Source organism: Astyanax mexicanus, chromosome 10 (genome assembly GCF_023375975.1).
Source record: "Astyanax mexicanus isolate ESR-SI-001 chromosome 10, AstMex3_surface, whole genome shotgun sequence".
Taxonomy (NCBI): domain Eukaryota; kingdom Metazoa; phylum Chordata; class Actinopteri; order Characiformes; family Acestrorhamphidae; genus Astyanax; species Astyanax mexicanus.
This window is the reverse complement of record NC_064417.1, coordinates 22,938,323-22,955,773: the sequence shown is the minus strand read 5'-3', so window position 1 is coordinate 22,955,773 and position 17,451 is coordinate 22,938,323. Positions and strand designations below refer to the sequence as shown.

At 40.2% G+C, this 17,451-nt stretch overlaps 1 protein-coding gene across 8 annotated transcripts in view; it reads left to right on the top strand.

Annotated features, from left to right (window-relative positions):
* The first annotated feature begins 3,059 nt into the window (after positions 1-3,059).
* Positions 3,060-17,451, top strand: part of stx3b (syntaxin 3b) — a 36,513-nt gene continuing 22,121 nt past the window's right edge. For 3 of the 8 annotated variants that reach the window (XM_049484498.1, XM_049484496.1, XM_049484497.1), the window contains exon 1: positions 3,063-3,532. In XM_049484498.1, coding sequence (XP_049340455.1) covers positions 3,503-3,532 — 30 coding nt within the window. In that variant the 5' untranslated portion in view covers positions 3,063-3,502. Of the gene's footprint in view, positions 3,533-17,451 lie in introns of all 8 variants that reach the window. The other 5 variants (XM_049484494.1, XM_022683500.2, XM_049484495.1 and 2 more) reach the window with 5 other exon arrangements.

The following is a 17,451-nucleotide window of genomic DNA, read 5'->3' as shown; positions in this document are numbered from 1 at the left end:
CCGAGAAAGCCCAACGCAGTGCAAATTGAAAAGCGCTGCAAAAGCACAAAACACATCCATCAAAATTACAACACAGGCGCAGCAAACAGAAAAACGCGCTGCAAAAAGAAAAACGCGCTGCAAATAGAACCACAACACAACGGAAGTGAGTCACAACACAACGGAATTTTCCTGGGGGACCTTAAAAGATGCTGTACCAGCTAAGCTGCGTCTTCAGTAACGTCTCGGACTTCACTATGTGTACAAAGGGCAATAAGTGGCAAACAAGGCGTTTTGTGAAGCAGAACTTTTAATAATATGCACACAACCGTGGTAATCACAGGTAATAAACATAACTTACTTTTCAGAAGCTTGTTTGCCACTTATTGTCCTTTGTATACAGCTGGTACAGTATCTTTTAAGGTCCCCCGGGAAAATTCCGTTGTGTTGTGACTCACTTCCGTTGTGTTGTGGTTCTATTTGCAGCGCGTTTTTCTTTTTGCAGCGCGTTTTTCTATTTGCTGCGCCTGTGTTGTAATTTTGATGGATGTGTTTTGTGCTTTTGCAGCGCTTTTCAATTTGCACTGCGTTGGGCTTTCTCGGCCACCGTACTTTGGTAATTATATCATAAAACATGCATTATTGTTTATATGTTGAATTCACTGCATAATAGTTTTACTTATTTTTGTATTACTGAAACAAAAAATGGGTATGATAATCCTATTAAATGTATTTTGGAATCAGTGCATGTGTAGGCCTCTGAGGCCTACTCCCATAAGTGCAGCAGTACCACATAAATGCACGGGGGCCATTCCCATTGGTTGCATTTGTTTTTTAACTGAAATGCTAGTTTTTAACCAGAAGGCCAACAAGCACATACTGTTCATACTTGTAAGTGTGCTTCCAGGGTAATAGCTCTCTGCTTCAAGTACCCCTCGCTGCAGAACCACAAGTCCAGGGGGTGGGGCTGGATCTGATCCAAGGGGTGGAGCCTGACCTCCTGACCACCCATATCTTCTTTTCATTGGTTTTAAGTCATCGCATTTCAATTCGTCGTTAAACTTAACACGTGTCGCTTACGTTTCCCGACCAGGACTTTTATCTTATCAAATAAATCCTGGAAAATGTTATTTGCTACGTAGCACATTTAAATCACACAATACAGATTTAAAAGAAGGAACATGTCTGTGATTACAAACATAATAAAATGCTGTACATTTCCTATATAAATATTAACTATTTCATTTTTTATCTTTAATAAAAAGGGCCTAAAGACAAAATAAAAAATAAATAATTAAAATAAAGGATGCCAATGAGTGTCTTATCTACCAGCTACCATGTTCATTTATTATTACAGATATTAATACACAATCAAAACGGCGAACAAAAAACAGAGTTCTATAAAAAGAGTGTAACGATGTATAATTTTCCAAAGAGCTTGGAAAAATGCCCAGTACACTGAGAGTATAGAATGAGGATGTTGTTACTGCCAGATTGTTATTTATATTTTTTCTTTCTCCTCTTCCCCGTTCGTGATTGTTTACTTGACTCCGAAAGGCGAGTGAGTAAAACCGGATGGGGAAGAGTCCGATCTGCTTCAGACCAATGAAAACACGACGTAGGAAGAGTTGGATCAGATCCAGCCCCACCCCCTGGACTTGTGGTTCTGCAGCGAGGGGTATCTCCTCTGCTTCCTTATCCGCTTAAGAGAGAAAGCGGGTGACCATGTTAATGAACACCAGCTTTCATGGATCAGGGGCTGCTGGAGTGGGCTATTCGCATTGATCCAGGATTTAGAGCAAACTGAGATAGGCTGCACTTCATTCATAGTAAGTGTGTGGGGGTGTCAGCGAAGCTAGAAAACTGTCCTCTCTCTCTCTCTCTCTCTCTCTCTCTCTCTCTCTCTCTCTATATATATATATATGTATATATATATATATATATACATATATGTGTATATATATATATATATATATATATATATATATATATATATATATATATATATATATATATATATATATGTGTGTGTGTGTGTGTGTGTGATTATATTAATATTATTAGTACGATTAATATTAATATTATTTCTGGGAGGCTTTATTCTAAAAGCATGTTAGTGTTGATTCAGAATCCCAACAATTAAAATCTTTAAATAAATGTTGAATCAATATCTAAATTTCCAATTTAATGCAGAACAATAAAGCCAGCCAGTTATCTATTTTTAAATCCTATTAACTGTCTTGCTTTATACTTTTTTTTTGACTTACCCTTAAATGAAATAATATTTCTGAAAGTAATGGAATATATATTTTTATTATTTTTTGGACAATTCTTGCCCACTTTCCACATTGCTACAATGATTTCTAGCTTTACAGAGATGTTGATGTTTCACATAGCACTTGCTGGCTTTTGTATAGGCCCCTGAGTAACTTAGTGTAACCTGAAATAAAAATATTTTATTTATATTTATTATGTGTGATAATAACTACAGTTTATTTTGTATTGGTTTTGCTACTTACTGTATTTATTATTTTTATTTTGTTGTTATATTGCTAAATCAGGCTCTGGGTAAGTTACTGTTTAATAAATATTAGTATTTGTCTTTTTTAAAATTCATTAGGTTACTCTGAGTTGTATATGCATGCTGCACGTGAAACTGTCCCTATTGCTGAATTAGCCAATAAAAAAAGATAAGGATAAGTCCCCGGATTGACATCCCCTGTAAATTAAAATTCATGGCCTCGCCCAACTTGGCTTTTGGCCGCCCACTACAGAGCTCTGCTGTTAGCCAATATTTCTTGGAATAAAATAAGTTTCTAAAGTTGTTTAAACTTCGTCTAAATCTATGTGACAAACTGCTACAGTGGTACTGTGTATTTTACCCATAGAGGCAATCAGCTTTAGATCAGAGCTCCTTATATGGACATTACACTGACTACAATAGGATGGAGCTTTATTTTAGAGGAATAAAACTTTTAAGGAGAGCGTCCCCTTTAAGACAGGGAGCAGGGCACACACACCATTAGCACACAATACACACACACAAAATACACACACTCCTCAATGTCCTCAACACTCACACAGGTAGACCGTGTAAAGCAGGGCGTGTCTATCTCTGTTACCATGAAGTGAAGGAGAGAGAGGGAGCATGCGTGAACAGAGAGCGAGCGAGAGAGAGAGAGTCTGCGTTTTAGAATGATTACAGGACTCAGAGGGAGAGAGAGAGAGATTAAGCGTACACAACTGTTGTCTTAATCCTCTGAGCGGATAGATAGATTTAGAGGAAAAAAACTGGGGGTTTGGAGCAGAGCAGCCATATTTTATGGCCCGCTGGTGGAGCGAGGGGACCTGGAGCAGCCGGAGGCGAAGCTGAGGAGAGAGTGAGAAAGAGAGAGAGGGGGAAACTTTGGGCAGCTGGCTCCTTTAGCCAGCTTAAAACTCCTGTCCGCCACATTCCAGCTGAATATCTGTCAAAAAAACATTTTAATCGAGGTGTCAGAGCGCTTTAACCTCAGAACCAGCGATGAAGGACCGATTGGAGCAGCTGAAGGCGGTGAGTGCTGTGTGCAGATTGTCTAACTATATAAATAATGCCTGTTTTAAACAAAAATGATGGAAAAGCTTTTTTTTTTTAGCTTATTTTCGACTGTCAACATTTTTATCTCTTTTATCTACATTAATAATATCAAAACTAATGTTACAATGTCCTGAATCAAGATATACATCTATATATATCAAGATATAATCATAATTTTATCTTTTCTAGTTATCTAAGTTATCTAGCTAGAGTTAGCTAAATTGTCCCACAGTCGTCAGAGTGAACTGACCCAAGCCCTTCTCTATCAGCTAGTCAGGTTATGTCATTCATTTCAAGGTAGACCTGATAACAAAGGTGAATATTAATAAGCTTCCGTTAGTTAATACAGGCTAATAATTGATAAACAAGTTATTATAACCGTCAGGTAGTGAAGGATGTTTAAATAAGCACCGAAATCATAGCTAGGCTAGCTGAATTTGTCGTGGTCTGATATAATAAGAAGAAGGCAGATGATGAGGTCAGCTGACTGCTGGTTGCTGAGATGGGGAGGGGGGGGGGGGGGGGGGCAGCATGCAAGGCCACTGCTGAACATTGAACACAGGGCCACAGCTAAACGTGTGTGATATCTAGTAAATAGTGTACATTATTTACAGCACCTGTCACTAACTCCTTCATGTTCATTACAAGGCACTGTCAGTATACTGCATTCAGGCCGGGCAGAAAGGGCAGGACACAATAGACCACTATAGCCTGGTTACATCAAAGCGTGCTGGTTGGCTTTTATACCTTTCACATAGCGCTAAGAAGTTAATAATTGTAATTTGATTAAGAAAATTACTTTTTTAATGCGGTTTTCAAAATGGGATCATCAAGAGTGTACATATTTAAATATAGAAGCTGCCAGAGTGGATCTCAGTAGATTGTGCTTCTGTCAGAAACTGGTAAAGAACTCTTATATGTGGCTGAAACTTATGTGAACTAAAATACAAGATAGATAGATAGATAGATAGATAGATAGATAGATAGATAGATAGATAGATAGATAGATAGATAGATACTTAATTGATCCCAGAGGGAAATACTGGACATCTAGTAGCAGGTATACATAGTACACAGAAGCTACAAAAGAAGGATAAGATACAATAAAATACAATAAAATATAGTACAAAAGTAGAGTCCTTAGTGGGTGTGAAATAGAGGTAGTGTAGTAAAACACAGTAAACAACAATGTACACCAGTTGCTGTGCATATTGCGAGGATAACGTGATGTCAGACATACAGAAAGTGCAATTACACAGTTATATACTAATTTTTTAGAGAATTGCTCATATGTTAACATGGAGAATATCAAGACCAAGCCCTACTTTTACATTGAAATCAGAATTACATTGTATAAACCAGAATGAAGAAATATGAAATAATCTTTTGGCCATATTGTCTATTCCTCAGTAGGGGTTATAGCCGCAATATTCCTACTACTAACCCATTCACCCAAATCTCTTATATTACACTGTTTACGAGAAAGAAGTAAGCATTAATACTCGATTACAATACACCTTGAATCTTGTGTGACATGGTAATATTTTGACATAAATCTGGCATTGTGTTATATTCTGTCTAGATTCCAATTCCACTTTTCCCTATTTTTGTTTACTGCAGCAAATGAGAAATTATGGCTGTATATTGAGTATGTACACTGACATGCCAGTCATGGGACAGGAACTACACTCTATTTGTGACCTTTGTCTCATCCCATGGAAGCTAATAAACATTGTGGATGCTGTGATGGATATGTTTTTTGCTGAAGTTCCTTGTCTGTTTGCACAGACAGTCACACTCTTTACCAGTAATGAATGTATCGGCACCACTATTTTTAATGCAAGGCGTAAGATAGCGGGGTGTAAAGCTCCAGCATTAAGCTGTAGAGCAGTGGAATTGTGTTCTCTGGATTACTGTATTGGATGAGTTTGGGAGTTGGGTTGAGGTGGTGTGGTGATAACCATTTAGCATCCTGACCTCATTAATGCTTCTGACACTGAATGCAATGAAATCCTCACAGCAATTCTCCAGGATCTAGAAAGGCTTCCATGGGCAATAGAGGGAGTTACTCCAAAAACAGCAAGATATGTGTATTTTAGATTCGTAATGATCTCAATATCTATCACATAGCTCTATGAAATAACATACTTCCTCTTCATGCTCCAGACTAACATGGTCCAACCATTTCAGGAACATTTAAAATAGCAAAAATAGTGTTCAGGGATGCTTTAATTTCAAAATAAATTTGCAGTTGGGGTTGGATCTTTGCCTGCCGGGAGACGGGCGGCAGTGGTGGGTCTGCGTGACGTCACCCGCCAGCCACTTTTTCATCGACCCGGCAGTGCCAGGCACGTACCCGGCAGTACTAAAAACTGACAGGGGGCTTGCTGACAGTACGCCGGCAGTTTTAAAAACTGTCAGGGAGCTAGCTGACAGTACGCCGGCAGTTTTAAAAACTGTCAGGGAGCTTCCTGACAGTACGCCGGCAGTTTTAAAAACTGTCAGGGAGCTTCCTGACAGTACGCCGGCACTACTAAAAACTGTCAGGGGGCTAGCTGACAGTACGCCGGCAGTTTTAAAAACTGTCAGGGAGCTTCCTGACAGTACGCCGGCACTACTAAAAACTGTCAGGGGGCTAGCTGACAGTACGCCGGCAGTTTTAAAAACTGTCAGGGAGCTTCCTGACAGTACGCCGGCAGTTTTAAAAACTGCCAGGGAGCTTCCTGACAGTACGCCGGCACTACTATAAACTGTCAGGGAGCTTCCTGACAGTACGCCGGCAGTATTAAAAACTGCCAGGGAGCTTCCTGACAGTAGGGGGCTTTCTCACAGTACGCCGGCACTATTAAAAACTGTCAGGGAGCTTGCTGACAGTATGCCGGCACTATTAAAAACTGTCAGGGAGCTTCCTGACAGTATGCCGGCAGTTTTAAAAACTGTCAGGTAGCTTCCTGACAGTATGCTGGCACTACTAAAAACTGTCAGGGAGCTTCCTGACAGTACGCCGGCAGTATTAAAAACTGCCAGGGAGCTTCCTGACAGTAGGGGGCTTTCTCACAGTACGCCGGCACTATTAAAAACTGTCAGGGAGCTTCCTGACAGTATGCCGGCACTACTAAAAACTGTCAGGGAGCTTCCTGACAGCTGGCAGTATTAAAAACTGCCAGGGAGCTTGCTGACAGTACGCCGGCACTATTAAAAACTGTCAGGGAGCTTCCTGACAGTACGCCGGCACTATTAAAAACTGTCAGGGAGCTTCCTGACAGTACGCCGGCAGTTTTAAAAACTGTCAGGGAGCTTGCTGACAGTAAGCCGGCAGTTTTAAAAACTGTCAGGGAGCCTGCTGACAGTACGCCGGCAGTTTTAAAAACTGTCAGGTAGCTTCCTGACAGTACGCCGGCACTACTAAAAACTGTCAGGGGGCTAGCTGACAGTACGCCGGCAGTTTTAAAAACTGTCAGGGAGCTTCCTGACAGTACGCCGGCAGTTTTAAAAACTGTCAGGGAGCTTCCTGACAGTACGCCGGCACTACTAAAAACTGTCATGGAGATTCCTGACAGTACGCCGGCATTACTAAAAACTGTCAGGGGGCTTGCTGACAGTACGCCGGCAGTTTTAAAAACTGTCAGGGAGCTTCCTGACAGTACGCCGGCAGTTTTAAAAACTGTCAGGGAGCTTCCTAACAGTACGCCGGCACTACTATAAACTGTCAGGGAGCTTCCTGACAGTACGCCGGCACTACTAAAAACTGTCAGGGGGCTAGCTGACAGTACGCCGGCAGTTTTAAAAACTGACAGGGGGCTAGCTGACAGTATGACGGCACTATTAAAAACTGTCAGGGAGCTTGCTGACAGTATGCCGGCAGTTTTAAAAACTGTCAGGTAGCTTCCTGACAGTATGCCGGCACTACTAAAAACTGTCAGGGAGCTTCCTGACAGTACGCCGGCAGTATTAAAAACTGCCAGGGAGCTTCCTGACAGTACGCCGGCAGTATTAAAAACTGCCAGGGAGCTTCCTGACAGTAGGGGGCTTTCTCACAGTACGCCGGCACTATTAAAAACTGTCAGGGAGCTTCCTGACAGTATGCCGGCACTACTAAAAACTGTCAGGGAGCTTCCTGACAGCCGGCAGTATTAAAAACTGCCAGGGAGCTTGCTGACAGTACGCCGGCACTATTAAAAACTGCCAGGGAGCCTGCTGACAGTACGCCGGCAGTTTTAAAAACTGTCAGGTAGCTTCCTGACAGTACGCCGGCAGTTTTAAAAACTGTCAGGTAGCTTCCTGACAGTACGCCGGCACTACTAAAAACTGTCAGGGGGCTAGCTGACAGTACGCCGGCAGTTTTAAAAACTGTCAGGGAGCTTCCTGACAGTACGCCGGCAGTTTTAAAAACTGTCAGGGAGCTTCCTGACAGTACGCCGGCACTACTAAAAACTGTCATGGAGATTCCTGACAGTACGCCGGCATTACTAAAAACTGTCAGGGGGCTTGCTGACAGTACGCCGGCAGTTTTAAAAACTGTCAGGGAGCTTCCTGACAGTATGCCGGCACTACTATAAACTGTCAGGGAGCTTCCTGACAGTACGCCGGCACTACTAAAAACTGTCAGGGGGCTAGCTGACAGTACGCCGGCAGTTTTAAAAACTGACAGGGGGCTAGCTGACAGTACGCCGGCAGTATTAAAAACAGTCAGGGAGCTTGCTGACAGTACGCCGGCACTATTAAAAACTGTCAGGGGGCTAGCTGACAGTACGCCGGCAGTATTAAAAACTGTCAGGGAGCTTGCTGACAGTATGCCGGCACTATTAAAAACTGTCAGGGAGCTTCCTGACAGTACGCCGGCACTACTAAAAACTGTCAGGGGGCTAGCTGACAGTACGCCGGCAGTTTTAAAAACTGTCAGGGAGCTTCCTGACAGTACGCCGGCACTACTAAAAACTGTCAGGGAGCTTCCTGACAGTACGCCGGCACTACTAAAAACTGTCAGGGAGCTTCCTGACAGTATGCCGGCACTACTAAAAACTGTCAGGGAGCTTCCTGACAGTACGCCGGCAGTATTAAAAACTGCCAGGGAGCTTCCTGACAGTAGGGGGCTTTCTCACAGTACGCAGGCACTATTAAAAACTGTCAGGGAGCTTCCTGACAGTATGCCGGCACTACTAAAAACTGTCAGGGAGCTTCCTGACAGCCGGCAGTATTAAAAACTGCCAGGGAGCTTGCTGACAGTACGCCGGCACTATTAAAAACTGTCAGGGAGCTTCCTGACAGTACGCCGGCACTATTAAAAACTGTCAGGGAGCTTCCTGACAGTACGCCGGCAGTTTTAAAAACTGTCAGGGAGCCTGCTGACAGTACGCCGGCAGTTTTAAAAACTGTCAAGGAGCTAGCCTAGGATGGACTCTTTCATATGGGAGTGGACCTGTTTAATAATAATATAATAATATAAAATAAACAATACAGTGAAATTTGCCGAAACTTGCAGAGGTGATAGCCTATGTTTTGGCATCAAATGCTAACAGTGGAACTGTTTTGGCATTGGAAAATCATGAGAAATTAAATTTTAAGCATAAAAAATAAATAAATTAATATAAAATAAACAATACAGTGAAATTTGCCCAGACTTGCAGGAGTCAAAGTCTAGGACAGACTCTTTCTAATGGTAGTGGATCTATTTTGGCATTATGGGAAAATCATGAGAAATTTAATTTTAAACATGAATAAAAAAACATTAATAATAATAATAATAATATAAAATAAAAAATACAGTGAAATTTGCCCAAACTTGCAGAGGTGACAGCCTATGTTGTACTCTTTCAAATGGTAGTGGACCAGTTTTGGCATTATGGGAAAATCATGAAAAATTTCATTTTAAACACGCATACAATTTTTTTATTAATATAAAATAAACCATACAGTGAAAATTGCCCACACTTGCAGAAGTGATAGTCTAGGATGGACTCTTTTACAAGGTACTGGATCTGTTTTGTTTTTTTGGGAAACTCATGAGAAATTTAATTTGAAGCATGGATTGAAAAAAGTAATATTAATATAAAACTCTCTCTCTCTCTCTCTCTCTTAAACACTGATGGGATATTATATCAAATAGATAATGTACTGCACAAAATATACAGTGAGGTGAGTTATTTTAATCCGTTTTTTCTCGTTTCTGGGCTTAATGTATGTCTGAATTAATATAATAGACTGAAACGTGTCGGTCTCCCGTTCTCTGTGTTTTTTAAGCGTGCTCTCCGCCTGCGCGGCTGTTTACCGTAAAATCGCACGTATACGCGCATCTAAATTTAAAGCGCGGATGACTTGACTGAGAATTTCCGAAGCGCGGATAGCTTGACTCCGGTCTTACTGTCAGCAAGCTCCATGACAGTTTTTAAAACTGCCGGCGTACTGTCAGCTAGCCCCCTGACGGTTTTTAAAACTGCCGGCATACTGTCAGCTAGCTCCCTGACAGTTTTTAAAACTGCCGGCATACTGTCAGGAAGCTCCCTGACAGTTTTTAAAAGTGCCGGCGTACTGTCAGCAAGCCACCTGTCAGTTTTTAATAGTGCCGGCGTACTGTCAGCTAGCCCCCTGTCAGTTTGTAATAGTGCCGGCGTACTGTCAGGAAGCTACCTGACAGTTTTTAATACTGCCGGCGTACTGTCAGCTAGCCCCCTGACAGTTTTTAATACTGCCGGCGTACTGTCAGGAAGCTACCTGACCGTTTTTAGTAGTGCCGGCGTACTGTCAGCTAGCCCCCTGACAGTTTTTAATACTGCCGGCGTACTGTCAGCTAGCCCCCTGACAGTTTTTAATACTGCCGGCGTACTGTCAGGAAGCTACCTGACAGTTTTTAGTAGTGCCGGCGTACTGTCAGGAAGCTCCCTGACAGTTTTTAATAGTGCCGGCATACTGTCAGGAAGCTACCTGACAGTTTTTAATACTGCCGGCGTACTGTCAGCTAGCCCCCTGACAGTTTTTAATACTACCGGCGTACTGTCAGCTAGCCCCCTGACAGTTTTTAGTAGTGCCGGCGTACTGTCAGGAAGCTCCCTGACAGTTTTTAATACTGCCGGCGTACTGTCAGCTAGCCCCCTGACAGTTTTTAATACTGCCGGCGTACTGTCAGCTAGCCCCCTGACAGTTTTTAGTAGTGCCGGCGTACTGTCAGCTAGCCCCCTGACAGTTTTTAGTAGTGCCGGCGTACTGTCAGGAAGCTCCCTGACAGTTTTTAATAGTGCCGGCGTACTGTCAGCTAGCCCCCTGACAGTTTTTAGTAGTGCCGGCGTACTGTCAGGAAGCTACCTGACAGTTTTTAGTAGTGCCGGCGTACTGTCAGGAAGCTCCCTGACAGTTTTTAATACTGCCGGCGTACTGTCAGCTAGCCCCCTGACAGTTTTTAATACTGCCGGCGTACTGTCAGCTAGACCCACCACTGCCTCCCGTCTCCCGTCAGGCAGAGATCCAACCCCCTCTCTAAATTTGGGACAGACATTCGGGATGGTTCAAGGACGGTTGTGAAAAAGCCTGGCAAAAAGCATTTATTTTAGATTTTTTGGTTGTGCTTTCTGTTAACTTATTAACTGCCATGTCTGTTGTAAACTGAGTACTTCACATGTTTAAAAAAAATATATATATATTATCTGATACAGTGACACAGCAGTCCATCCAAATTTTCACTTTTTAACCCACCTTTGGATAAAAAATAGTTTAAATATGTGCTTTCAACAGCAACTATTTTAACCATAATATTTAAGTTAATTTATCCTGCTCTTTATAATCAGATAGCACATGCAATTTTTACTTGTGTGGTTTGAGGTGTTCTTAAATATCCATGGTAAACGTGCGCATCTGGCCCTTACAATGCAATGAATGATTGGCCAGAAGTGGATGCCTGTCGTTTAAACTAGGTCTTGTGGTCAAAACTAGTGGTACAATGGGTGATATTTGTGAATAACAACATCCACTAATGTCTCAGTTTGTACTGCTCTGTAACTTTTTTATGGGGGGTTTCTGCACAATCTGCCAAAGATTATGATTAATTATCTATTTTACATCAGTCAGAATGTAGAAGTCACATAATTATGTATTATTCAGAGTTGCGGACTTTAAACAGTGTGGGGTTTTACCATTTGAAAGGAACTAAAAGCATGATATCAGAAATGTGTTCATATTACAATATATGTTGATTAGGGTTGAGGCCAAATGTTGCAATCGTAATATGTTGTTTTCGTTTGTGATAATATCAATACTTTTATTGAAACATAGGCACTCTAATTTTAGAAGTATTTTATCCTCTTCGATAATACAGATGCTGTGAAATATTGTAGAAAATTGTCAGTATATGGAGTATCACAGGATTGCAGCACTGTGAAAATATTATCATAGGAATTGTATCTTGATAATATCATATCATGAGATGCCCTGTGATTCCCACTTCTAATGATGATGTTGAATTATTGTCCGATCCGATTCTGGGAACGTTTTGGGTGAGAGCTGAAGCTTTTAGCTTTCCTTCAACACTTTTGAATGGCTGCTACTCTAATTAAGAAGGGAGAAAGAATCCTTTTCTGCTTCTTTATGTGCAAGAACCATGAACTGTCAGGAACTTAACACAAAGTTAAGTTCTCTTTACTCATTACTGTTTATAAGAATGTGTGAATGATGCAACCCAGTGAATACCCAGCAAATCATGATGTTAAAGAAAATCTTGTGTAGAAAGTCTTTATCACACTTAAATATGACTTAAAAGTTATGCTTAGTTATGACATTTCAAATTGGGTTTCCATTCACCTTAGCTCTTCTAGGAAACTGTGGGTGAAAATAATAAAATAATAACATAAATTAAACCATCACTATGTCTCTTGTCATTCCCTTTAAGAAGCATGTGCACGGTGCATCAACATAGCCAAGATAGGAATGGATGTTTGATAGTTGTTTTTTGTCAGGGTTTTAATCAGTCAGTGGCGCACCTGTGCTTTCCGCTGCCAAGATAGCAATACGCCAGAAATGTATCTGAACACACCTCACTTCCAGACAACCACGCACATATATATTCATAAACTCTGTCGCTATTTAAACTAACCAAGTGTGAAAATAGACTGTTGGCGTGCTGTAAAATAGCAATGAGCATCACAACGTGCCTTGCTCAGGCTGTAATATAGAGCCCCAAGACTCAGCTGAGGTGCTGGAGCCAAAAAGGCCTTGTGTGGATGCTACTTTAAATTTTTACCTATATCAGAATCATCTTTACAGCTGTTTGCAAAGAACAGTGCTCATCTAATGAACTGAAATCTTGGTGCCACCCTGGAGGTAATGTCCACTATATATTTAGAAACATTTGGCACGAGTGTAACAGCAGATTATTGTTGTGTGTACATTTTATTTGATAAAATGAATGAAATTAGGCACATTCTCCTGGGTGCACTGACGGGTTAATGGCTTAAAATTACATTGTTTATTTTTTGAAAAAAAAAACCCTGTTTAATTGAGTACACTGTTTCAGTTTGGCTTTATGAGTATTCTAAACTCACTCTTGTGTAAAACCTTTTAGCAAAATTTGGATGTTGTTTAATGCGCATTTTTAAAATTTGCATAAAGTGGCAGACACTTATACCTAAACCTGTTACAATAATGACATTATTGAGGTATTGTACTATAAATGGACATTTTTTGCTGGTGTAGACATTGACATTATGTTCTCTTAGCAAGGAAAGCCCATTAACGTGAATGACTTGTTAACATTGTTTGTATGTTTATTTATTTAGTATTACATATATTTATTAAAATGACAATAATCTTGTTTATCACAGTTATTTCTGGAACAATATATGGTCCAAAAAGAGTTATTGTGAGCAGCCTAGATATACCACTGTATGTATAATAAAGAAAAGGTTAAAAGAAATTAGGCTGCAGCATTCTGTGCAAGAATTGATATTAAATTCTAATTTACAAGATGACTCCAATCACATGGAAAGATGACACACATAGTGCAAACACATCTTGTCTAACTATGTTAGTTTGGTTGGTTAACTGCTTTTCACACTTGTAGGAGAATGCTGAATGTACATTTCTGTAAAGTCAGTTATAACCAGCACTGCCTTGTATCACTCTGAACAATAGGGGTATAGTGGGAAGTGGGAGGGGCATCCTACCTGTTTAGGGAGAGTAGGCTCATTATGCAAATTATATTAATAATGGCTGTCCACCCATGCCTGTGGTGTCACTGGGTGTCAGTGACATGCTTAAACATTGCTTAAAGGTATTGCCAGAATGTGAATGTTGAGTATATTACAGAAGCTTTGTGTGTGTTTGGGTGTGCGTGTGAGCCTTATGACAGAAAAAGTGAGGCTAATTATGTTCTTTGCTCTATAAATAGTAAGTATGTGACTTTGACCGAAGTAAACAAAAGGAATTATACTTGCCTGTTTACCACCCTGTTATTTTAACTCAAAGGGCCACGTAATACTGTGGCGTAAGCAGAGCTATTAACACTGCATTAAAAACACTGATTATTCTTACCAGATAATATTGCTGTCCCCTTGGGTGCAGGTGAATTGCCCTAAAATACAATTTTCACACCAAGTCAGATGTTTTTTTACACTGTTCACACTCTTATTAAACTGACTGATTTATGTATACTTTGTGCTACCATCACAAGAGCTATAAAGTATTTTTAGTGGCTGACAGATTGCATCAACACAGACAGGGTGCTATGATCACGGAATTGGAATAAAAGCGGAATTCAGACATGGAATATGCATGGAAACACAAAAATAGAAAATCTAAAAAATCCAGAAATGCTCTTGTTTTACAGCATTTGTGCACATGGCTGACTAGCTAATGTGGAAATGTCCAAAAGACTAGTTTCCAGTGGCCAAAAAGCATCAAAAAAACACAAAAGACAAAATGACTGAATTCTTCTAACTGAAGATTTAAGTAAAGTATAAATATTGTACACTATCATATCAAACAGCAGATTTACTCTAACTAGAAATCAGAAGTTAATTCAGCTCCAAAAGAGTTAACATTGCCAGTTAGCTACTAGCCATCTCCACTGAGAGCGGCTGTCTGTTAACCTTGTTAGCATTGAGCCAACAGCTTTGCTGCTGGTTTTCTGAGGTCAGTAACTAAAGATTAAAGTGAATTATACTGTTAACTACACACTATATTCAACAATATAAGTTACACAATCTAAAAAGTTCAGTGCAATTGATCTACTATCAAAAAACAGCCATTAATCCAGCTTGGAATCATTAAGCATCGCCAGTTAGCCATTGTGGCTAATCCTCTATCGTGGGCTTCATACTAAAAGTCCTCAAGGCAGATCATATTAATGACAATACGTGTAAAAAAAAATATAATAATAATAAAGAACATAAAGAACATACTTGGACATATTTGGACTTAACTTAGTAAACTTTTGATTAAAATATGATCAAGTATCTAAATTCTGTTAGTATTTGCATTTATTTTTAAGCATTTTAAGCTGGATTGGTATATATTTTTTATTACAAAGCAAAAAATTATAGACTGCAGCAGCCTGCAGTGCCAGTGTGTATGATCCAGCACTAATTTGCATCCTTAATTTTTTTTAGCTTTTGCTTTTAATAATTAATTTCTAATTTTCCATAATTGTCTCCCCAGATTGGAAGGCCAATCAATTTCTATTTATATTAACTTCCCTTATCACCTTCAGTGCTTTTAACATTAGGAGGGTAAGGACAAGCACAGGCCTTCTCTGATACTAGTGAAGGCATCACTGGGCAGCCTGTAAGCTTGGAAGAAAGATAATACATCAGCTAACTTCAAACTTTTAGAAAATATTTTAAACATTTTAATTTCTTTTTAAAACTATATGTCAGGGGTGTTCCAGTAAAACATTATTAGAGGCTAAGATTACTGACTATTAGTGACTGTGGAAGACCAGTATTCCACTTCCTCTGTCTGTGGTGTTAACGTAACTTTATGGTTGATCAGCGCTCTTGTTTATACAAGAACACCCATAGCAGAGAAAGAGAGAGAGAGATCCTTAGTGAATTAGGAGCAGGATTTGTTGTTATGGTGACGACTTTCTGTCAGTCAAATATTTTCCTTATTGCTTCAGTTACCTGCAGTCGCCTGGCAAAACGTCATGAATAGAGAAGCATGTGAGGGAAGTTTTGTGTATGTTTGAGTGTGTGTGTGCGTGTGTGAGAGAGAGAGAGAGAGAGAGAGAGAGAGAGAGAGTTTGAATGTTGTGAGTCTAAATGTGTTTGAATGTGCGCGTGTGTGTGTGTGTGTGTGAGAGAGAGAGAGAGAGAGAGAGAGAGAGAGAGAAAGTTTGAATGTATGTCTAAATGTGTGTATGTGTGTGTGTTTACAGCGGAGCCTTATTTCCATAGTTCAGAGTGTTGTGTGGGAATAGTTTTACATATCCTAACTCAGAGCACTCTTTCTGGCTCTTTCAGTAAGGCTTTCTGGTTATGGCTGTTAAATGATTATACAGCAGCAAAAGTGTGTGTTTGTGTGTGTGTGCACGTGTGAGTGATTATTAGTAGGCTATGTGACGTCTTAGTCTGAGGTTTTTAAATTAGCTGTTTTCATAGCCCTCCCCCCTCCTTTCTCTCTCCTTCTCTCTGTATGTAGTATGTATCTCTGTCTCTCTCTATGTCTCTCTCTCTCTTTCCCCTTTTTTCTCTCTGTTAATGTGGTATGTATCTGTCTCCCTATTTCTCTCTCTGTCAATGTGATATGTATCTATCTCCCTATTTCTTCTCTCTCTCTCTCTTTCTCCCTCTCTCTCTCTCCCTCTCTCTCTCTCTCTCTCTCTCTCTTTCTCTGTCTCTCTTATGTTTAACTTGCTGGTGGAGCTTCATTATTTTGTTCCTGTTTGTATGTGTAGGATTATTTTGAACACACACACAGTGCCCTCTGGCAGGAACTGTAAAGAAACTGTGGGATACTGAGCAGCTGATGTGTGTGTGTGTGTTTGTGTGTGTGTGTGTGTGTGTGTGTGTGTGTGTGTGTGTGTGTGTGTGTTTGTGTGTGTGGACGCATAGAGTGTGTGTTTATCTACTTGTTCTGTCTGTTTCCAGGAACCAAGAATAAGCTTCTCTTCACCTAAACACACTTGAAACACGAGAATACACAATTGACACAATCACATTCAGCACACACACACTTTGTTCTGGGTAACTCTTTGAACAATAATGGCCACACTTCAGTTTGTGACTGGGTTTTGTGAGATGTTAACTTTTATTGTGGCAATTTACATGACAATCAGGTTTTTCTAGTATGTCATATGAGCAGATAAACATGAACGCATTGGTACCAGGCCTAATTCCAGCCAACCGTGGGCTAGAAAGGGAATAAAGCTAGTGTAGTGTAGTGTAGTGTATACTCATCAAAATAAAGATTCTACCAAACCACCTGGGAGCATTGCTATAGAATATTGCTCATACCTCCTTTATTTTTGTAAAAAAACAGAGAATGAACAGCCTTGAAGTTGGTAAAGAACATTTAAATCTTCTGTGGTGTGGCACCTTTATTTTTAACAGTGTGGTCTAAAGATGACTAAATGTCAGTGTCATGCTTTAACACACTCCCGCTTTAAAATTAATTTACCTTGTAATTACACAGTGATATGCATTTTAGTATCATAATAAATGCAAAATAGGTAATATAATTAAATTAATTAAACTCATCCTACAATTATTGGCTGGAGCACCATCATTCCAGATAACACAGTTCCACTGCTGCACAGCTCAATGCTGGGGGCCTTTAGGTTCATGTTTATCTGCTCCGGAGGGTCCTAATCTATTGACAGTAGGCTTGTCACAATATTTTATTTGTTTACATGATGCATTGTCCCTGAAATGATTGTATTAACGATGTTATTGTTATTTTGCGACCATTCTATT